Source organism: Equus caballus, chromosome 22 (assembly GCF_041296265.1).
Source record: "Equus caballus isolate H_3958 breed thoroughbred chromosome 22, TB-T2T, whole genome shotgun sequence".
Lineage (NCBI taxonomy): Eukaryota > Metazoa > Chordata > Mammalia > Perissodactyla > Equidae > Equus > Equus caballus.
Window position 1 is genome coordinate 39,663,768 of NC_091705.1, and position 22,365 is coordinate 39,686,132.

The 22,365-nt window shown below is 59.9% G+C and overlaps 1 protein-coding gene across 9 annotated transcripts in view; it reads right to left on the reverse strand.

Annotated features, from left to right (window-relative positions):
* Positions 1-1,019: 1,019 nt before the first annotated feature.
* Positions 1,020-22,365, reverse strand: part of RIPOR3 (RIPOR family member 3) — a 74,612-nt gene continuing 53,266 nt past the window's right edge. For 4 of the 9 annotated variants that reach the window (XM_070246947.1, XM_001487915.6, XM_070246948.1 and 1 more), the window contains exons 4-22: positions 20,120-20,198; positions 17,636-17,659; positions 17,306-17,359; positions 16,450-16,599; positions 16,248-16,311; positions 15,862-15,905; positions 15,553-15,678; positions 15,330-15,475; positions 13,895-14,024; positions 11,492-12,064; positions 8,812-8,942; positions 7,920-8,043; positions 7,165-7,300; positions 6,386-6,547; positions 5,568-5,729; positions 4,898-5,100; positions 3,765-3,848; positions 2,644-2,734; positions 1,020-2,184 (exon numbers count right to left, since the gene is read on the reverse strand). In XM_070246947.1, coding sequence (XP_070103048.1) covers positions 2,081-2,184; positions 2,644-2,734; positions 3,765-3,848; positions 4,898-5,100; positions 5,568-5,729; positions 6,386-6,547; positions 7,165-7,300; positions 7,920-8,043; positions 8,812-8,942; positions 11,492-12,064; positions 13,895-14,024; positions 15,330-15,475; positions 15,553-15,678; positions 15,862-15,905; positions 16,248-16,311; positions 16,450-16,599; positions 17,306-17,359; positions 17,636-17,659; positions 20,120-20,198 — 2,587 coding nt within the window. In that variant the 3' untranslated portion in view covers positions 1,020-2,080. Of the gene's footprint in view, positions 2,185-2,643; positions 2,735-3,764; positions 3,849-4,012; positions 4,155-4,897; positions 5,101-5,567; positions 5,730-6,385; positions 6,548-7,164; positions 7,301-7,919; positions 8,044-8,811; positions 8,943-11,491; positions 12,065-13,894; positions 14,025-15,329; positions 15,476-15,552; positions 15,679-15,861; positions 15,906-16,247; positions 16,312-16,449; positions 16,600-17,305; positions 17,363-17,635; positions 17,660-20,119; positions 20,199-22,365 lie in introns of all 9 variants that reach the window. The other 5 variants (XM_070246944.1, XM_023626743.2, XM_070246945.1 and 2 more) reach the window with 2 other exon arrangements.

Here is a 22,365-nt window from a genome sequence, read left to right on the forward strand (position 1 = left end):
CTTTGCTTAATGGGCCTGAACCAGGATGGGCAACTCCTGTTTCTTTCCATCCCTACTGATGTCAAGCAGATGTTGTCAATCAAGCAGGGTTCTACTTCCCACATCTCAGAATTGCAGCGGCCTCTGGGAGTTGTGCGTGCCTTTGGGCTGGGGGACATCCGCTTCCCGGTGAGTTTATTTAACGCTTCAGGCCTCAGCCCATTTCCTTCAGCAGCAGCAGCAGCAACAACACCGAATGTATAGGGCCCCCGACTACCTGAAACATCTCCACGTTGTTTGAGGAACTGTTCACACCTCGAGGATGTGTCCCATCGCCTGTGAGACACAATGGTCACCCCATCTCGGTGCCTCGGTGGGTCACGCACGATGTGGAATTGATGTAGAGATAGTGTGAGATGTAAAAACTTCACATAGGCTTCCTTTCTTATACAGGGTTAAATGTAAATCTCTCCTAAAGTGATGTTTTGACTTTGTTTTGAAATAATTTCAGACTTGCAAAATGTTGCAAAAATAGTACAAAGAGTTCCCTGTGCCCTTGAAGGTTTTATGACTGTTCAGAGCTGGCTGCTGAGTAAACTGTGCTGTGGCCTCCCAGCGAGTTCCGCCGAACCGGGACACAGACGGGCTGTGGTCCTGTGACCACGGGACGCCCAGAGAGGACTGTGGGCAGCAGGCTGGTGCTGTCACACCCACTGTCACTTCAATCTTAGCTTCATTTTATGTCTAGTTTCAAAAAACGGCATCTAAGCTTTCATGAAGAGCTAGAATCCTGGCGTGAGAAAGAATAACTAAGTTTGTAACTTTGGAGCAGGAATCAAATGGCCAGAGGCCAGACAAGGGCCCTGCCCCTTGGCGTCTGTGGGAGTGGGCACCCGGGGAGCCTGCTCCCCACCTGTGTGGGAGAAGCCGCCTCCCCGGCTCACTGGAGACCGCGGAGAGCGCGGAGGGGACGGGGGGCCGCTCCCACCCCCGGAGGTTCGGTAAAACAGCCGCCACTTTCTACCATTTCACGTAAAATATAACAGCAATAAAAATTGTTTTTTTAATCAAAATTTCGGAAAATCGAACATAGAAACAAGGCAAATAAATACTAAGTTACACCAGAAAGAACAAAATATGTCCAGGAAGTTTAAATGAGAATGTTTAAGTTACGGAGTTTTCTGACGCCATTGTGGATAGCCACGTGCAAACCCCGCTTATCTCTACGGTGTTAACACAAACAGCTCAGGACATGTTTGAGATTTTTTAATAGACTTAAATAGGCAACTAATTTTCTTTCTTTAAACATGTTCTTCAGTGAAATCTCTCTTCAGACCAGCTCATGGCTTCTGAAGCAGTTTATTTAACGGCCCTAAGTGGACGTGCTTCGAAAGCTGGATTCCATTTTGATGAGTGAGGTGAAAGCAAATGCTGCTGCTGACATGAAACCCAAGGCATCTTGGCCGGTGGCATTTTTTTCTTTCATTTGTGCTTTTTAACAGTGAAAATAAGGTCCATGGTCAGCAGGCTGCCACCAGGCTCCCCTGTGGCATGCGGGCTGTAGGCTCATGTTAAAAAGTGCATCATAGAAACCCTGGCTCTGCCTCTCCCCACCTTCTGCAGCTTACCCGGGGGACAGCTTGTGCTGCTGAAATGACTAGACCCACCACACCCTCCTGACAAGGTCAGCCGGCCTGCTCGAGGCCTCAATCAGTCTTCACTGACCCGCGAGAGCTCGAGTTCAGCCCGTTCGTCTTGCAGCCTTTTCTTCCAGGCCTCAGCCTGTCTGGCCTCGGCCCCTCCATAGCATGGCTGGCTGGCCCGCCAGAGCTCTGCATCCAGGGAAGGTCAGACAGTCTCAGAGCCCAAAGCCCATCTCTGATTGCCGCTGTGCCGCCTTCCGAGTGCTGGGCGTCACTTTTTTCTGCTCCTGTGCAGAAGCCTCCCGTGTGCCCTGGGGCTCTGCAGCTGCTCTGGAGACTCGGGGAGCAGCTCACGCTTCCAGGGGAGCACACAGTACCCCCGAAGCTCAGTGCCTGTGTCGAGGCTGGGCAGCAGCAAACACGAAGATGCCAGATCTGAGCTCATCAGCTGAGGCTGCTTAAAATACTGTGATTTCAACGTCTGCCTCCTGGCAAAAGGCGGCTTCTCTTTGTTCTGAGCGAAGTTTGTCCATCTTCTCAAAAGCTAAGCGGCCTTTTTCACCTGAAATATTAAGGCGATCTGTCACTTGATTGTCCCCCACCCATGTTTCCTACTCTGGCAGGCCAAGGTGGCCTTAGTGCTTACTGTCGGCTGGGTCTCGGGTGCCGCTGTGAGGGGCCGGGGGCGGGCAGCGTTTGGGGAGCTCCCACCGGCCGACTTGCACGGCCCCAGTGCCTCATCCCTGCATCTGATGCGGAGCCTGATGTATGTGACTGCTGCCTCGCACCTGAGTCCCGTCCCCAGGAGCGTAAACTGAAGTCGACGGAGGAAAAAGCACTTCCTGCCACCTCAACCATGAAGGAAACCTGCCTTGGTCAAGTGCAGGTGACAGGTCTCTAACTGCCTGCCCTGTGTGCTGTGTTGTGTCTTTGAGGGCTGACCCTGGCCTGTCGACCACAGCTTTTCTAAGGACCCTGGGAACCCAGCTGCGCCGCACACGCCGCTCAGTGCTGGACCTACCGAATGACAGAGTGGCTTCCCTTGCCGCCGCTCGCACAGCCTCCCGCTCACACTGGCACAGGCTGGCGATCTGATCGATGCTTTCGATGCCCTGTTTGAGGTTGAGAAAAGGAGGGTCTGTTGGGGGCCATTGTGGTTAAGTGGCAGGTGGGATGCCCTTTGTAAGCCCGGCAGGCCTCAGGCACGCCGTCCGCCTGCCCCTCCGGGCCCAGGACCAGAGCGCAGCCGCACCCTCTTCCTGGCTTGGATGACCACCAGATGGTCCTCCTGGAATTCCTTGTCGACTCATTCCAGGATGAACAGGGCGAGTTGAACCGATCTGGGACTATTTTTCATCTAGCAAATTCGCGATGGTTTTTTAAGTGAGAGTTCCACATGCAGGTGAGGCGGAGTTAAAACGGGCATCCCCTCTCATCTGCTTTGGGGCATGTGAGTGGGCTACGTTGTATCAAGAATCTCAAAAACGTTCATATTCTCTGGCCCTGCAGTAACACTCTGGAGAGTCTAGCCTAAGGAAATAATTCAGAACTCTTTTTTTTTTTTTTTTTTTTTGAGGAAGATCAGCCTTGAGTTAACATCTGCCACCAATCCTCCTCTTTTTGCTGAGGAAGACTGGTCCTGAGCTAACATCTGTGCCCATCTTCCTCTATTTTATATGGGATGCCTGCCACAGCATGGCTTAACAAGCGGTGCATAGGTACACACCCAGGATCCGAACCAGTGAACCCTGGGCCACCGAAGTGGAACATGCACACTTAACCACTGCGCCACTGGGCTGGCCCCCCAGAGCTCGATTTTTTAAAAGCTTTAAGCACGAGGATGCTCTTAATATTATTTACAATTTTAAAAATGGATAAGAATCCTGAATTTTCTATAATATGATCAAGGAGCGCAGAAGTGGGTCCCTGGGGCCACTGCTGACCCGGCAGAGCCAGCCGAAGGCTCCCTGTGGTGGAGCGGCCTCTGCGGGGGAGCCGAGGGCTGCTCCTCCAAAGCCAGCGCTAGGTGCGGCGTTGCCGGCAGTGACGTTCTTATTTTGATTCCGGGGGTTTATTTTGAAATGAACTAACTTGGACCACAAGCCGCCTTCTCCCCATCACCAGTGGGACAGGTTAACTCACCCTGAGATGTTTGAGTGCCACGCATGCGGCTTGCTGGAGTTTGGCGTCGTCCTCGGCCAGGGCGGCCGTGTAGTAGAGCAGAGCCTGCGAAAAAGGCTGCCGTGAGGGGGCCCTCGGCTCCGCCTCCAGGCGCTGACCCTAATCACGCCCTGCTTAGCTTTTTCTAGACAAAATCAGGCTGCGAGCTGTTCATCTTTGGCCCAGGTGCACATAGTGTCCCAGTGTCTATCCTGCAGCATTCGCTTTACCTCTAAAAATGCTTGGCCCCAGGCTGACGGTAGTCAAGTGAAAACTCTTTTTCCCAACGTTTATGAAGTGCATTCTGAAACTGCCATCCAGACAAAATGCCACGTCAGAGGAATCCGATGTCCAGCCGGAACAGCAGAAGAACTGGACAGAGGAGCCGTCGTCGTGGCTGAGAACCCCTCAGGCCAGAGGGCAAGGGGCTCTGCTCCCACCACCCTTTCCGGCACAGCTCTGAACCCACCTCCTCCGCCACGTGACCCTGGTCCAGTCACTACAGCCAGAAGAGAAAGCTTGCTTGCCAAAATCCTAAAGATTGACTAGGAAGCACGTGGGGAGGTGGCCCGTGGTGAACCCCGAGACTATAATCGGCCCCAGTTCTGCCTTCCTCCCAGCTCAGAGACTACTTCAAATCAAGAATGCCATGAGTCCAGGAGCCTAAAAGGCAGAGGGTTCCATCTTGGTTTTCAAATGGACCGAACACAGTGGACCAGCCAACCACACAGACTGATTGAAAGGACGTGAGGATGGCCGTCAGGATTCTAGAAACGCCCTGCTTATAGGTCACGTCCCAGAGACCGAATGGGTATGTGGCTTTAGAAACACTGAGGCAAGCGAGGTGGCAAGCTTGTGGCGTGTGGTTATGCAGGCTCCTCAGGTGATGGCCTGGCAACCCTAGCTGGGCCCAGACCCCGCCCCAGGGCTGGTGTTACCCACGGCAAAGGCGTGAGGAGGGCCGTGCCCACGTTTGGAGCCTCCCTAAATCGAAATATCCTGCAGGGAATGCAACCCCCCGTCCTCACTCCTTTGTGTTGTTCCGAGAGAGGGAGAGCCGCCCGCCTTGCACACCTGCGGCCAGGGGGACGCCACCTCCCCTCCTCCTGCCGTACCTTTTCCCGAAAGCTCTTGTTCTTGGCTGCGCTGGCGAGGCGAGCGCTGGCTGCCCTGCACACCCGCGGGGTCCCGTCCAGCTGGAGCAGTGCCCAGGCCCTTAAGGTCTGGGGCAGGGGCTGGAGCTGGTCCAGCCGTTTCCCCTGCAGCTTCCTGAGCGTCTTGACCTGCCCTGTGCACTGCAGCTCCTCGGCAAGCGTGACTGGAAGAGATGGAAGGAGTGGGCCCAGGGTCCCCTCTGACTGGGGCTGGGCGGGACAGCGCAGGTCAGTTTGGCCACTGCAACTGCCATGGAGAAGCAGGTCCCAGGGCAAGCCCATGTGTCCACCAAGGCACGTCTGGGTTGGTTTCAGAGGGGCCTCCTGGGATCTCTAGGAACGCTTTCTGGCAAGGGGTCAAGTACACCAGAAAATTAATAGCCCGCAGCTCATGCTTTGGGACTCCAGCCAGCCCAGCATCACTCTTCCCCAGCTCTGACCCCTGCTCCGGGCCTGGAAAGCCACCTCTTCCTGGGGAACCAGTTCCTACGTGGGCTGCGTGTGGACCCTGATTAAATCTGGGCTCTCAAAAGAACAGCTGGCGGTTCTGAAAACCGGGACAGAGGACCCAGGGACGGACATGGCTGTGTTGTTCCACGCTGCCGTGAGGCACCTGCCGCCCCCAGCCCACCTTCCTTGGTGAGCTGGGCGAAGTGCTTCTCTAGGTCGGCGACACTCTGCCTCTGCAGGTAGCTGTGGAACTGGAACCAGGTGACGGTCTGTTGTTCAGGGGCCCGGACTCCGGGGAGCAGCCCGCCGCAGCTGATCACCTGCTCCAGGAGCCGGCGGCACACTGGCAGGACAGAGAAGGCCGTGAGGACTGAGCCCGCACCCCCTCGGGACTTCTCAGGCGGTGTGGCGCGGTCAGTTCAAAGGCCTGCTGATGGCACGTGGACAGCTGTCCCTCACTGTGCGAAGGCGTGTGCTCCAGCTGGGGCCCCAGCCCCCAGTCAGGCAGTCTTGGGGGTGCATCCCCGTGCCCGGGCCCCCGCACCTGAATCAATCTGTAGGCCAGCGGGCAGCCAGGCAGCGGTTAGGGCCGCGTGAGTGCCAGAGCCACTGCCTCGAGGACGGCTGTCGCCCTCAGGTGTCAACCGAGGAAGATGCTCTCTGCCTTTTGAGGAAGAGGCCAGCAAGGCTTCAAGACCCCTTACTGGGCAGATCAAGTGGCGCCTCCCTCCCCATCGAGGCGCTTCCTTAACCCCTGAAGGTTCTGGGGGCAGCTATGGGCTTGGTCCCCAGAAAAACGCATCGTCCACTGCTACTGGGGCTTCGGGGCTCACACACCCCCTTTCTCTGCCCAGGAAGGGGAGCTGACATGCCCCAGCTGAGAAATGGCCGCTGTTTGGCCACAAGACGCCCTGCAGAGGTGAAGCCAGGGCCACCCTGAGGCCGTGGGGAGGGGACAGGCCTGGAGGCCGACGCGTCTCGTGGGGTGGAGGGAGCTACCTGTCTCCAGCTGTCCCGGGCACTTCGCTCGGACTCGGCGCAGGAAGGTCCTCTTGAGCTGGTGCAGCAGTGCCGAGCCAGGGCAGGACAGGACCCCGCTGGGCCCTGCACACCCCCTCCACAGCCTCAGACACCCCTTCCTCTGGGCGGCCTGCGCAAGGACTGAAAGGCCAGGCTCAGATGCCCGGTGAGGGCCAGAGCTAGTGACGGGGGGCCCAGGGTCTCCTCTCGGACCCAGAGACTGGGAGGGGAGGGATGACAGAGCCAAATGCAGTGTCCCTTTCCCACCTTCCAGTGTGACACAGGACAGGCACCTGGCCTGGTCACCACCCACCGTCCTCACAACAACCCTGGGGTGGCTGCTGTCACCAGCTTCTCCTTGGGGACAAGGAGAGGGCCCTTGGGGGCAGAGGCAGAACTGAGGTCACGGCCACTGTTAATCTGAGTATACACTGTGTACCTGGAATGTGTCCTGCGGATTACTCACTGACCTCTACCCAGTGGCCTCCCCATTATACAGATGGGAAGCTGAGGCTCAGAGAGGTGAATCGTTTTCCTAGAGTCACACAGCTGACCAAAGAGCATGTGCTGCCAACTCCAAGGCTGTGTGCCCCCTTCCCGGCCCCTGCAGTGTGTGTCTCTGAGCCCGGCCCAGCCACTGTCCCCATGCACAGCCCCTGGCCTCCAGTTAACTTCGGATGTCCGGGAAGAGAGATGAGGCTCCCTTGGGCTTCATGCCATCCACACGAGCAGCCCGTGGGTGGCAGGCAGTCACTTACTCTCTTCAACGCATGCCGCCTTGCTGGCCTTCTCAAAATCAATCACAGACAGCGTCTCCAGAACCCGCTTTTGCTGTGCAGCTTCTTCCAGAAGGCGTTCCTGGACCATCCTCGACAGATTAGGAGAGGCCAGTTTCTGGGAAGCAGCCCATGATGCTCCAGGTTAGCACAGAACATGCCGTCCGACATCGGCCATCATGACCACGGCCCCACCTTCCCTGTGCCCATCCTTTCTGTCTCATCCCCCCGCACCAAGGTGGCTGAGGTGATAGGATACAGGCCGGAGCTGCCAGGGGCTGCCTTCACCACCAGAAAGGGCGAGTCAGACTGAAAGGAAAGCCAACCCACACAGAAAAGCAGAGCCGAGGGAGGGAGAGACACAGTCCTGATGACATTTGAAGCCCTGGATCCACCTGGGCCTGAAGCCCACCTCTGGGCCTTTCAGTTCTGTGAGCCAGTAAATTTTCCTTTTTCTCGAGCCAGTTTGGATTGGAGTTCTGGCATCTACAGCTGAGAGTCGCAGCCACTGCCTTTGATTCAGGGCCAGGGCTGCATGAGAGCCACATGACTGTCCACCCAGGCCTGGCCTGGGCCTGCGCAGAGGGAGCTCCTCAGTCTCCCTGGCTCCCAGCGCCTGGCTCCCTCGCTCCTGCACCACGCTTCCCACCACCTTCAAGGTCCGCCTTTTGCAGAGAGGACTCCCAACCCTCAGCCCAGGCCCCTGGCAGGTGTCCCCGCCCCTGTCCCTCGGCCACCTCCAGCAGAGCCTTGCAGACTTGGAGGTGTATGGTGAGCAGCGTGTCCAGCTCCAGGGTGCCGGCCGTGAGCTCCCTGGACGACGCCTGCAGCGATGGCGCTGGGGGTGGCATCCCGTCCCTCCTGAGTTGAATTGAGAAGAACTGGGTGAGCGCTCCGGGTGGCGGTTCCACTCCCTCGGAGGGTGGAGGGGCCCCCCTCCCTGCAGAGCTCTGACCAGGGGGCGACTGCGGGCCCCAGGGCGGTGTGGTGGAGCTGAGGAGAACACTAAGGGGAAAGGAAGAGCAACAACAGGCGCACGACACAAACTGCGTGCCATGGTGTCCCCAGGCCTGGGGGGGCCACCGTCCGTGATGCTGGATAGGTCTGCCCCTTCCAGCCTCAGTTTACTCGTCTGTAAAGTGGGGACAGGAGCCCCAGGCTCAGGCAGTGAGGGTGAATGAGATGCGCCCCACAGTAGAGCTGACCCCGAGGCCTGAGGAAGGATGGGAGTGACCCGGGAGTGTGGGGGCAGTGCCACCCCCCCCCGTGGGATGGCAGAGGAGAGGAGCAGTGGAGACACCTCTGTGCCGCTGAGATTGGGATGGAAGACGCGCTCGGGGCAGTGGAGGGGCGGCGGGGCTGGGGGAGGAAGGGCGCGGACGGGCAAGGGTGCAGGAGACGGGGGCACAGGGCGCCGCTGCGCGTTGGCTCAGTGGAGGACAGAGGTGCTACTGTGCACTCAGCTTTTTATGATAAACAGAAAGCCCATTGCTCGTAGTAGAAGGCTCCGGGCCAGGCTGGGATGTCCTCGGTCTGCAGTGGTCACCAGGGCCCTGCTCTGTGCCAGGCCATGGACACATGGGCTCTGGCGGTGGAGGCAGGGGCCGGAGCGGGCAGATGGGCACTCACCTTGGGCCTGGGGAGCCCCCGAGCAGGGCCAGCCGGCGTGCGCCCAGGTCGGCGTGGAGGAAGGCGAAGCTCTCCAGGACGCACTCCAGCAGGCTCTCGGTGGAGGCGCGCTCCTGGCGGGCGACCCGGGGCTGTGGACGATGGGGACCCTGAGGGGTGGCCCCTCACCCGCCCAGCCCAGCACACCCACCTCCTAGCGGCCCAGCCACGGCGCCGTCCCTCAGTGGGGGTCCGGGTCTGCCAGGTCAGGACGGGCCGGGGTAGGCACTCCCCGAGGTCTGTCCTGAGTGGCCTATGACAAGGTGTGGTGCAAAAGCTTGAGGGAGACAGAGCTGAAAGCCTCCCCATCACAGACATCCACAGGGACGGGACAAGGGACAGGAGTGAGGGAGCGGTCTGGGGACCACGGAGAGCAGGAGAGCCGGTGCCCTCCCCCCAAGGGTGGCTGCTGCTCTGCTCAGCAGCCACCGCCTGAGAACAGGCCGGTGTGGCCAGGTCGTTCAACTTCCTAAGAAAAGCTGGAAACCTAGATTTTTGTGGGAGGCCACCCAGTTTATAAATAACAACAACTACCTCCAAATTATGTTTAAATATGGTGTGGGCCAGGCCAACACCTCTTCAGGGCTCCAAGGCTGCCAGGCGAGCCCCTCGACTCCAGGGGTCACTTCTCCCAAGGAACGTGAGAGAAGAGGAGGCTGGAGGCAGACCCTCCCCGGGGAGGGGCCTTGCAGCCACCGCTCCTGCCACTGGTGCTCAGTGCCTCCAGGTGACAGGTCCCTTCCTTGGCATCTAGAAATCCACGAATGGAAATTCCGGTCTTGTTCCGATATGTGGTGGGACTCCAGGGCTGGCTCCCGTCCCTGTGCCCAGCTCACTGGGCCTCATCCCAACTAAGTGCGCCTAAGACATAGCCCGAGCAGACACACTGCCCCCGAGCCAGAGCTGGGGCCCTAAGAGGGGGCCCCAAGAGAAAACCTTGAGCAACGGGAGAATAATAAGGCAAGTTGCAGAGGTTTCCTTTCTGGTAGAAAGTTTGTGTGTGTGCGCGCACGCGTAGTTAGTTCTCATCGTTCGCAGTGGTTGTGGTCTCTAAAGTCGCCACGGACACCGAACCGTTGCTCCTGGGGGTGCCACGGCCGTGAGCCTCAGGTCACGGCATTTTCATCAACCATCAGCACAGAACCTCGTTGACGCGGGTTTCTGTTCAAAGGCGCTGTATTTAATATCTGCTGTTGACTGGCCAGCACTGAGCTCACAGCCAGCAGCACCGTGACCCGCGCCGGAGCCAGCTGACAGAACGCACGCACTTTCTCCAGAAGGCCCATCACCGCTCCCTGCGCTTGGGGATGCTGGACGGCACGTCAGCATGCCGCTCATGGGCCGTTGTAAACAGTGGAATCGCCAAAAACAAGTACAACCATGTGAAAAACAGCACTAACTAGACTGAGGGGGACACTTGCATCCAGGTGGCCGACACGAGAAAGCAGAGCATCGGCGCGTCCCACCTCCGCAGGGACGCGCATCGGGACGTGGCGCTCCCCCTGCACACGCCCTCGAGCGACCATGGGGCATCGAGCATATTGACTTTGGGGTTACAGATAAATTCTAGCGAGTGGGTGAATTTGCAAAAACAGAACCCGTGAATAGTGAGAGCCAGCTGTATAGACTTAAATATATGCACGTACGTATTTACACACATAGAAGCGTGTGTATATTCTCTTTCAAAAGTCAAACTAAAACCACAGCCTCTCATCATTTGTTCTGTTCTAACTTGGTTTGCCAAACAAAGAAGTTCCTCAAAGGCGTTCAAAATTATTGCCTTCTTGCAGTCTTATTTTAAGATTTTTAGGTAAAATGGGTATAATTTTTCAGAATACAGGTCTGTGGCAGAAGCTGCGTTGTGCCAACTCACGCTGTTCTATGTAAGAATGCTTTTAAGAAACACAAAAAGGTGACACCCTTTCTGCAATCCTTCTCTCCAGATCTTCCGGCAGGTCCTTTTTAAAGACCGCAGCAGTGGCCAACAGTCAGTCCGTTTTTAAAGTTCCCGGGCGTGGATGCAGGCTCAGCTCCCTGTCACCTGGCTGTGTGTGATGTGGGGGTGAACCAGCCAGGACTGAGTTTGGAAGAGACGGAAGCTACGGCAGTGCCCATGCATCCTCCACAGGCATGGTGTTTGCATAAGTTAACTGATGTGTCAGTGGGTGCTGGTGTTAGACATTTTATTTGATGTACATTTAAAGTTATGTAAACCAAAGAAAATGGCACAGTCTGCCCCGGCCAGCACCTCTGGGCGCCACCTGAGAACGGCCCCTGGCGTGGGCCCTGTCGAGAAGCTTCCGTGTGGGGTGTGGCTCTGACCCTGAGAGCACCCCAAGCTTGGGATCTTAATGCCGAGCTGCAGCCCCAGCTGACCGGGTCAGAAGATGTAAGACGGGCTGGGTTCTGGCCAGGTCCACTCTGAGCCCCGACTTCCTCTGAGAATCCTCCTCCCAGCCTGATAAGCCTGCTGTCCCCACTTGGCAGGTGAGCAGACTGAGGCCCAGAGAGGAGACATCGCCCGCCCGGGTCACATGGCGTGAGGCAGGGAGGCCAGCCCAGGCTGGCTGCCCCCAGAACCCACTCCCAGTCGTTACACCATCAGCAAAGCCAGGTGCTGCCCAGCAAAGAGGGGACATACCTTCAGCCGGTCCCTGAAGCCGAGGACCTGGTACTCCAGCTCCCGGAGCCGGGGCTGGGTGGAGTCCATGGATCCCAGTAAGTCCAGGACCTCCTGGAGGGGCCCCTCAAGGCTCTCTCCAGGCCGGTCCGCTCCGTGCCTGATTTCTCCTTCATCGGGGCCTTCCTGGCTCCCTGAGATCCCGTGGTCTTGGAATGGGGAGCCCCGTGGCAGGGTGGGGCTCTCTACTCCCAAATTCCTCCAGCCAGGCGGCTCCACGCGCGAGCCTCCAGCCAGGTGAGCAGCCTCTGGCAGGAGGCCCAGGACCGGGGGGTCCTCCTGAGCCTCCTCTTCAATGGAGGCGTTGGGGCCGATGGCCAAGGGCAGGAACCCCACGTCCGAGGTGGACGCTGATGTGCTGGTCTCAGTGTCCCGGGGGTCCTCGGAGCTGAAGGAGTCCATCTCAGGCAGCTCCTGACTGCGGCTCCGCAGGCCGGGGCCCTGCAGGTCACTGTCAGACAGGCAGCTGAGGACGGAGGTGGCCCTCGGCCTACCCACCAGCAAGGCCTGCTGTGCTGGCTGCTGCAGGACAGACTGGAGAGAGAGACATAGGACCAGCCTCACCGGCCATCCCAGGGACGCCCACGGCTGCCCCGAGGCCCCCACAGACGCTTGCTCTGCACGCTCACATTCTCAGGATGGCTGAGGTCTGCCAAGGTGACTGGCGACCCAGAGGTGCTGCCAGGAGCCTGGAGCCTCTCCCTGTCGCCGTCACCCCTCTAACTCACTCCTTTCCAGCCCCAGCGGCCTCCTTGCTGTTTCTTACACCCTCCAGGCTCATTCGCAGATTCCCACCTCAGGGCCTTTGAACTGACTATGTTCTCAGCGTCACTGAAGGGTGACGTTCTTCCCCATGTGTTGTGGCTTGTGCCCTTGCCCCCTCAGGTCCTTACTCAGATGTCACCTTTTCTAGGGACCTTTCCCTGGACACTTTATCTTAAATAGTAACTCCCACCTTGCCCTGGTGGTCCCTTCCCCCACGCTGGATTTTCCCCTGGTCCTGATGTCCTCACCTGGCCTAGAGCCTAGCCGTGGTTTTGAATGAGTGAGTGAATGAAGGAGTGAGGACCTGGCTGTGGTACGCACTGAGTGTTCATCCTCTGAAAACAGCAGCTGTCCTTAAGCATTCAGCGGTCACCCGCCCTAAGGGGCTTCCGATCCCACTGCGTTCCACCCTCGCCTCCAGGAGGGCGCAGCATTCTGACCTCTAGAGGCCGTCCCGGGCCGGAGCAGAGGGCAAGGATCTGAATGGAGGCGTGCGGCACAAACCCTCGCCCTCTGCGTGTCAAGCAGCCCCAGCATCACGGTCGATGCTCCTGCTGCCCCGTCTCTTGCCTGGCCTCCTCTCAAGCACTTCTCGTTATTCATTCATTTACCCCTCACAAGACCCCATCAGGGCAGTGCTGTCATTCTCATTTCTCTGATACAGAAATCGAACTCCAGAGAGGTTGAGCAACTTGCACAAGGTCACACTGCAGGTAAGAGGCATAGACAGAATTTGAACCTAGGCTGTGGGGCTCCAGAGTCCATGCTCTCCACTATAGATGACGTGTTAACCAAGATGCACTGGCCCCCATGGCCAGACAGTCTTCTGTAAGCGCTCAGGTTGCTGGGCTCGTGTAAAGCCTCCCTCCCCGCTGAGGGTCCAGCCCAGCGTCACCCTCCCCACCCCCGTCTCTCTGCCTAGACTCTCACTGGGGCACGCGCTGTGGGGAGGCACTCGCACTCGGGTGGAGGGACACATGTGCAAGGTTCTTCACTCTCCTGTCGCTGGCGACACCAAAAACGCAAGCAGCCTCAATGTCTCAAAGGAAGTAGGATGCAGCCACACATGCACGTGGCGCGGGAGAGACTGAGGGAGCCCGGGACAGGGGGCTCTGCTCTGCCGCCCGTGCCTCACGAGGCTAAAGAGGCTGCTCTGGAGGGGGAGCCGGAGGAGAAGGCGCCCCGGCTGCCAGGCGGCACGGGGCGGATCCGGGGGAAGGCGACCACAGTGGTTGCCGCTAAGGAGGGGACCAGTTCCCTGGCGGCCGCAGGAAAGATGTTTTACTGTACACGGTCTCAGAGTATTACCTGCTAGAAACACATACTGCATTCAAGTTTGAAACAAACACATTGGAGGCCCCGGCCACGGCTGGGGCGGTGGAACCGTCCAGAGAGCCCATCCCAGGCGCCCAGGAACCAAGTCCAGAGGCCCCCAGCGTGGAGAGCCAGCAGCAAGGAGGAGAAAGCACAGAAAACACCCAGGAGAACCCCAAGGAAGGGAGGCTGAGCCCAGGCTCGCTACTTCTGGAGGTGGCCGCTGCTGGCCCAGCCCCCGTGCCGGCCCGGAGAGCACCCCCCAGGCCCCACAGGCTCACTCACCAGGTAGTATCTCTCCCGGAAGCTGGGGGTGCTCGGGGGCGTCCAGTTGTACAAGGAGCCCTTCCTGCTCCCCAGGGAGAACTTGCCCGTGGGGCTGGGAGACACCAGGAAGCTCTCAGTGTCAAACGGGCTGGAGGAGAGGACAGGGGTCACCGGTCCTGGGAGGACATTGGCACAGACAGGACCCAGGGGTCTCAGGAGGATGGAGGCTGGGGGAGGCGCAGGGCCCGGCCAGTGCCCGGGAACTCAAGGTCCCCATTCGCAGCTGTCTGGGAAACGGCTCTCGGCCTCCAGCACCCTGAGGCCCTTGGCCGGATGGCACATGTGAGGGACACCCCGCTCAGAGGCCCCTCGAGCGGCTCAGCAGGTGAGCGGTGGCCGCTCAGTTCTGCCATTGTCTGGGTAGACTGTGTCCCCACCCCTCAGATTGCTCATCTGGAAGGGGCGCCACTACAGAAGGATGTCGTGTCGGCCCCGTGACGGGTGAGGCTGGGTCCACGGCAGGGTGGGGGGGTGACGCTCAGCCTGGCGCAGGTGGGCCCACGGGCAGAGGCCCTGCAGCCCTTCCAGGACGCCTCCCCTGCCCGCCCAGGGCCCGGCCGAGGTGGTGTGGCGCTGGCAGCCCTCTGCCCTGTGTGCTCCAGGGGGCTCCCAGAGCACGTGCTCCGGCCCCTAGACAAATGGGGACACTGAGGCTGGGGTGACCACTTGCCCAAATTCACCCGCCTCCTGGGAGACAGCAGCAGCTCTGGGGCCACGCCCGGACACCCACCCCAGGGGAGTGGGGACCGGCCGCCGCTGGTCAGAGTGAGCTGCAGGACAGGCGGCCCGGCCTGGCCCCTTGGTGCCCGCTGCATCTGCCCTGAGGAACGAGGGGAAGGGTCCGTCGAAACGCAGGGTCTCACTGGGGAAGAGAGCGCTGTTGCCCACCCGCCCTCTGGGAACCACCCGCGGCCACTGAAATGCAATGCTCAGGGCAGCACCCCCACCCCAGGCAGGAGCGTTCCATGAGTGTCCCCCATCCACGGGTCTGTGGCCCAGGGGGGACTCAAGGTGACCGCTCAGCCTGAGCCCGCTGGGCCGCAGGGGTCAGAGAGGACTGAGGTGCGGGAGCAGCAGGGAGCACCATCCTGGGCAGAGACGGCCCCTCCAGGGAGCCCAGCCCAGGGGGCCGCTTGGCTCTTGAAAAGCCACTTGCTCCAAAGTGAGAAGGAATTACAACTCAGAGGGGCGAGGCCTGCCAGAGGGTCTGGCCCAGGCCTGTCCCTGGGGCAGGATGAGGGCAGGATGCCCACGTGGATGCTAGTGTGCAGTCAGGCCACCAGGGGGAGCCAGCAAGGGCCTGTCTCTCCTCTCTGGGTGGGAGTCCCTCGGTGGGAGCTTGGGGCTGGCCTTGGGGTGGGGCAGCAGGGCTGGGGAAGTGGCCCCTACTCACTTCCACAGCACCTCCAGCTGCAGCTTGATGGTGCCCAGCTCTGTGATGTCCACCACAATGACCTGCGGCCGGGTCGTGAAGAAGTCGGCGATGTCACATGTCACAGTGCCCACCGCCAGCGAGCTCAGGCCCCGCAGCTCTGTCACCTGGGGGATGGGGAGTTGTGGGTGGTCTCCGATCGGAGCCTCTGGGCGCCCCGGCCCTGCCCCTAGGCCCCACCCACCTTGATCTCGAGGTTCTCGTGCAGGGTGGGGATGAAGGCCTTCTCCTCTTCCTCCCAGGTCTGACTGTCATCCGACTCAATCCGGCCCTTCAACCTCCAGCGCTGGCGGCCCAGGCGCATGAGCACCTGTGGACAAGGCCCAAGAAGGGACAGGTCAGCCCCAGGTGGACGCCCCACCTGCCAGGGGGCCCTCCCTTCCAGCCAGGTGGGGATGGGGACAAACCCAGCTGGGACCCTGGTTCCCAGCAGCTCCCAACCCCCAAGGCCTGGCGGGGAGCCCTGAGGACTGACCCTAGAGGGTGGCCATACCTCGTACTGGTCTCCAGGACAGAGGCGTGCATAGCCCACCAAGCCTGGAACACAGAGACGGGCTGATCTCCTCTTGCCCTCCGCTGCCCCTGCCCGTGGACCACAGGCCCTCACCAGGGATGCCCCCTGCCCCCACCCAAGGGTAGGTAGCAGCTTCAGGGAGGGATAAGCTGTCATGACGGACACTAGCTAGGCCTGGGCCCTCACATCCAACTCACAGAGGGGACGGGACTTGCCCAAGGTCCCATGTCACACGAATGGGAACCCAGGGCTGGGCCTGGACCACTGGGAGTCTGACCAACCCTTGACCCTCAGCAGAAGTCCGGGAGCCCCAGAAGTTCTGAAACCCCACCCAGACTGGCCTCTGCCCCTACTCAGCTCATTACCTTTCATCCTGATGTGGAACTCGCCCAGGTGAACCTCCAGGGCCCCCTCGATGAGCCACATGTCCTGCAAAGCCCCACACAGGGCGCTCGCCGCTGGCCCGGGATTGGCCGCAGGGGAACGCACAGACCCTGCCGTCAGAGGCCCGTGGGCGGACAACCATCTTCCCCGGGGCCCGCCCCAGCCCCCAGCGCCCGCGCCCACCTCGGTGCACTCCTGCAGGCTGCGGCCCAGCTCCTGCAGGCTCTCCCGAGAGGCACGGCTGGGTGGGCACCGGGAGAAGGCACGCTGCATGTTGGAGGCGCCGTCGCGCAGGCGGCACTGGATGCAGTAGCCCTCGTAGAGCTCATCCACCTGCGGGCACAGGCCGCTGGGTGCCACCCGGGCTGGGGGGGGCAGGGCCCCAGGGCCACCTGCCACCCTCACCCTCGGAGAGGCTGCCCCAGCTGACATCCCCACCCCAACCCCTGACGGCATCGCACCCTGCACGGTCACGCTCTCGACTCTCGTTCCCCCACCCCATAGAGGGTGAGCCCACGGGGGCAGGGACCACGTCTGCCTCATCCACTCCATATCCCCACACCTGGCAGCGGCTGGCGTGCAGTTGGTGCACAATGAAAACTAGTGAACTGGACGGGGAAGGCGTCACCCCCACCCCTGCCTGAGTTTTCAGCTATAAAACAGGGGAGGTGGGTTCCTCATGTCCTGGGGGAGAGTAAAGCGAGATCTTGGAAGGGTCTACAGACTTTAAAACTTAAAGGACTTGCTGTGCGACTTTGGGCCAACCCTTGTCCCTCTCTGGGCCTCCACTCTCCCATCACTACAATGGGAGTTTGGACTCAACCTTCCCAGCCCTCTGAGACCAAGCATGAGGTTTTGCTGTCTAAACCCCACAGTCCACCCTCCGGTCCCCACCTCAGGGCTCGGCCCTGCAGCGCCGGCTCCTCTTCAGCTTCCTCCAGCCGCCCGGCACCCGGAAGGCTGGGGGCTAACCCAGCGGAGGCCCAGCCAGCCCAAGACTTCCCCGGCCCCAGCCTGCGGCACGGCAGGGCCCACTGACCTTGCTGATGTGAAACTCCATCTTCCGGATGTGCCTTTCCACGGAGCGCGTTTGCTTCTCCAGAAAAAGAAAAGATGTGTAAAGGGGCCTGGCCCCCCCGCCCCCCGGCCCTGCCCCCTCCTGCAGGTCCTAACACAGAGAACTGGGCTCGAAGCCAGGCCAGCCCCTCACCATCCCAGGGGAAGGCTCATCGCTGAGCCTCAGTTTCCCCATTTGTAAAACGAGGAGGTGGCCGGAGGATGGAATGCGAACAAAGTTGTTATACTTGTCAGCCAGGCCCAGCCTCGGCCCACGTGCCTCCCACGTGCAGACAGGGGAAGCCTCACTCACCTTGTCCAGGTCGTAATAGAAAGCCTGAAGGGGGAAGGAGAGAGGAGAAGGGTCAGCGATCCGGACGCTCCTCCAAGACGCACGAGACTACATTGCAGGGGTGCCTGAGCTCAGAGGACAGAGAAGCCGGCAGCCACTCCATCCTCTGAGGCCTGCAGTCAGCCGGCCATGGTCCAGGCCACAGAGGAGGAGTGAGTACCCACAGGCACTTCGGGAGAGGCAGTTCTAGGCCTGGCCCGATTGCCCAGCTGTGTGTCCCAGGCAAGTTACTCCACCTCTCTGAGACCCTACCTGCTTATGTAAAAGGGGGTAGCTGTAGCACCTGCCCGAAAGGATTGCTATGAAGAATAAAGAACACAATAAGCACTCAACAAAATGGGGACCATCGTGGTTCATTGTTTAGGGGATGACTTCAGCCATGACCAGAAGAACCGAGAGTGGGCAGAGGGCACCGCCCACGAGCTCCGGCCTTAGGAAATGGCAATGTGGACCGTCCAGCCCCGCCGGGGCCGGGGTGCTGCCAGTGAAAAGAACATGCTGTCAGAGCCAGCAAGTCTTTGTTAACGGGCTGGATGGTAAATATTTTAGGTTCTGCGGCCACATGGTCTCTGCCGATGTGGCGTGAAAGCAGCCACAGACGGCACGTAATGACGGGTATGGCCGTGCGCGGATAAAGTTTGTTTCTAAAAGAGGCTCTGGTTTGCCCACGTGGGTTACAGTCACCGTGTCTGGGCCCGGAGGAGTCTCCACAAGGTTGACGGTGCACCAGGAGAGACAGTGGGATGCAGGAGAGGATGTGAGCGAGATTTCATCTTTATGAGACAGCCGTGGACCAAACCCTCTGTACACATCTGTACGTGCGATTATGTGACCAGGGAGAAAATACGGAAAGGTAAATCCTAGACTGTGTCCTCAAGGGTTAACAGAGAAGATGGGGCCTCAAGCAGAAAGGAAAGATGGGCTAAACCCCCGAAAGTCTGCATTTTCCTGTGTACGCTTTTATGTGAAATTGTACGCCTGGGATTACGATATGAAAACTCTGTGTAAGAAATAAAGAAATGGGAACGTCCCCAAGCCTTTGGAAAGAAAAGTGACCGCACAGCAGCCTCTCAGAAACCGAGAACCAGCAGCGTCCAGGGAGGCAGGACCCCAGGCCGGTCATCCGGCTGTGCAGCCCCAGTGGAGTGGCTGCCCCGTCCCCGGCCTCAGTGTGCCCGTGTGTGAAATGAGAGCAGCTAAAACATATGAACCCTTAAACCCTCGCCTCCCTTAGAGTCACTTCTAGGACCAAGAGAGATGGGCCATGAGAACCACTGAGCCACATGGGAGGGTGTGGCGGGCGCTGGGCTGGGTGGGGAACAGGCAGCGGGATCCTGGCACCATCCGCGCTGACCACCCGCCCACCAAGGGCAAGAAGGGGGCCAAGGAGTGACTGAGCCAGCCAGCCAGCCAGCCTTCCCCAAGGGGGCCGGCCCACTCGTGAGGCTGGGGGCCCAGCCTCCCACCCCTCCGACCTCCAGGGTCTCCTCCGCTGAAGCTCGATCCGGAGGAGGCCGGATGCTATTTTGAGAGAAAGACCCGTTTCCCTCTCCCGGTCTTTGCAGTCCCTCACGGAGCGGGTGGCCTGCTCCGGGCTCCAGGCTTTGGTGGAGGGGTGCTGGAACCAGCAGCAAGGCCCCCGCTTTTGCTTCTAGAAGTCTAGTCGCACTAAGGATGGGAGGGTCTTCCCGAGACTGGAAAGAAAGAGCCTCTGCGGAGGGACAGGATGCGGCAGGGCGAGCAGGGACCCTACGGACTCCAGTTACATGGAAGTTCCCCATAAACAAGCGATCTTTTTTTTAGTATGTGTCCCAACCATTGCCCAGAACGTACTTATACTGGAAAATTTTGTTGTTCATCTGAAAATCAAATTTAACTGGGCATCCTATTTGTTTGCCTGTTTGTTTCTGGTCTTGGTTTTGGGGTCTCTTTTTTGCTAAATCTGGCTCTGCTAGGGGGTGAGTCTGGAGCCAGCCACGCCCTCCAGATGGCAGGAGGACCACAGAACTGCTGGATGTTGGGGACGCAGGCTTGGTGGAGCCAGCGTCAGGGCCACTGTGACACACCCAGAGTCGATGCCCGACCCAATTTCCTGGCATCGCAGAAGCCGCCCGGATGGCAAGGCACCCAGATGGCCAAGGCCTGGGAAATAGGGCATCGAAAACATGCGCGCCTCTGGGCACCCACCTGCCCTAGGGCGCTTCTAGACCCAGAGAGGACGGAGCTGAGCCCTAAGACACAGGATGACCTGCGGCAGTATGGCGGGGCGGGGGGGGGCGGGGGGAGCTTCCCACCAGCCTGTGAGGTTAATTCGTCATAAACTAAAGTCCCTTCCCTGCCCTCTGAGTTCTGAGACGGGATTCACACCCAGATACAGGCAAGGGGGTGAGGGGGGTCCACCCTGAGCCCCGCCGGCTACGGGGTGGGAAGGGCAGGAGGTCTCACCAGCCTGGAATTCCTGCGGGCGTCCTTGTGGCGTCCTGACAGGTACCCCAGCTCGGCCTGCTGGACGCACAGATGCTCCCTGTGAGGGGACGAGGGCAGAGTTTGAAAAGGAGCAAGAAGAGGAAAAGAAACAGGCAGACGACCAGTGCTCCCCAGTGGGGCGGCACCAGCGGTGGTCCTAGTGGGCTCCGAGGTCAGAGGGCAGAGCCATCACTGCCACCCAAGCCTGGCCCAGCCGCTCGGCCTCCACGTCCCACATGCCGAGGGCTGCCAGCCCGGCGCTCTGCACGGTGGGGACTCTCTCAGGTAATTCCCCAAACAGTCCCACATACAGGCGCTACTGCTGTGACACCCATTTTAGAGACAGGCTGACTGACCCTTGACGACACCCAGTCACCCAGCAAAGGGTCACACGGCAGGAAGAGGCCGAACCAGGTCTGAAACCAGGCAGCGGGCTCCAGGGGCCAACACCTCCACCCCAGCCCATGGGGAGGTCAGCGCGAGCACGCCTCCCTCACAGATGCCCGGGGCCAGGGCCCGAGAGGGCCTGGAAAACCCATTCTAGAAAGCACAGAGTGGTGGGCCGAGAGGGGGCATTTCAAGTTGTGTTTTCTAGCCAGAGAGATTCGGACAGGAAATCCAAGATCTGGACTTGGGGGCCGGAGTGGGGGCCCTATCTTGCTCCATCATAAATTTGCTGGGTCACCCCAGGAAGGTGACTCACCCTCGCTGGGTCCACCTATACCACCTTCTGCCAGGCCACCGCTTGCTCAGGAGTTGAGCTCCCCGGGAAGAATGGGATGCCATTGACCCCAGATAAGTCTCAAACATACGGGGTCACCAGGAGCTGTCCCGGGAGACAGTCGCCTTCGGGGTGGCCTCTGCCCTCCAGGCACACACCCCAGCGCCTACTCTGCACCAGCACTGGGCCAGGCATGTCATGCCCATCGTGGGAGGAGCGCGAGGGAGGCCCCCTGGGTGGGGAGCCAGGCCCTGCCAGTGGGGGAGGTGACATTGGCCCCGAGCCCAGGGGGAGCAGCGGGTCAGGCCAGCATCTGCCCAGGAACCCCCGCCCCACTTCCTGGCCGTGTGATCCTGGGCAAGTCGTTTTCTATTGTTGGGACTCAGTTTCCTCGCCTGGCAAAGGAGGCTGAGATTTCTCACAGGGCTCTTTAGAGGTTCAAGGACAGGATGAATATAACGCCTCGAACAAGTCGTGGCTGCTGCTGCTGTTGTCAATCAGAGAGGGTGACGAGGTGGAGGGCAGGGTGCCCCAGGAGCAAGGAACAGCATTCACCTCAATAAACGCGCGTTGGATGAGAGACCCGGGGAGCCGCAGCCCCCGTGACGCGACTCTCCACTGCCCGGGCACTGTTTCGCAAGACCAAGGCACAGACTCATGCGGGAAGAGCCAAGGCACATTTGCGGATAGGCTAAGGCCCGGTGGGGACAGCAGTAAATGATGAAAGAAAAGTCTAGAAAGGTCGAAGGTCAGAAAGGACCCTGAATGCCCCCCAAGGGCAGTAGGGAGCCACGGAAGAGATTAGAGCAGAGGAGGGAGGGGCAGGGGGAGGAGGGGCGGGGTGGGGGCTGTGAGAGCAGCAAGGAGGCTGCTGCCGCAGACCAGGGGCGGGGGAGGTGGCCTGCACCGCCGCCGGGGAGGAGGAGGCAGGACGGAGGAGAAATGTGCAGGGGCTTCTGGCAGGAGAGCCGCAGGCGGCATGGCCAGGGAGGCGGGGCGGCGTCAGGCAAGGATGCTGCACTTGAAGGCACAGAGCTGTGAGCAGCCACGCAGCCCAGGCCTCGAGCTTGCTCCCGGGCCCCGCTGTGCTCACCACGTTTCTCTCTGGGCCCAGACCTCTTCCACGGTCCCCGGATCTGTACCAGCTACCACCTGTCCTCTCCTCGTGGACAGCCTCTCTACCCCCTCCCCTGCCCCCACATCCCATCCCGCCGGCAATCCTGTCCCCTCCACCTTCGAATGTATCCCAAAGTGGCCCTGTCTGTCCCCACTAGGATGCCAGCTCCAGGGGTCAGGGATTTTTGTGTTTCTGCGCGCCTGGCACTCCATAAGCCCTCAATTAAGACACATGGAGGGAGTGACTGAATCTTTCTCTTCCAGCCTCTGTCCAGCTCAGTCAGTCTGCCCTTCACTCAAATCCAGCCCCCCCGACCTCCTGCTGCTGTGCACACGCCTGCCTCAAGGCCTTTGCACCTGCTGTTCCCTCTGCCTAGGATGCTTGTCC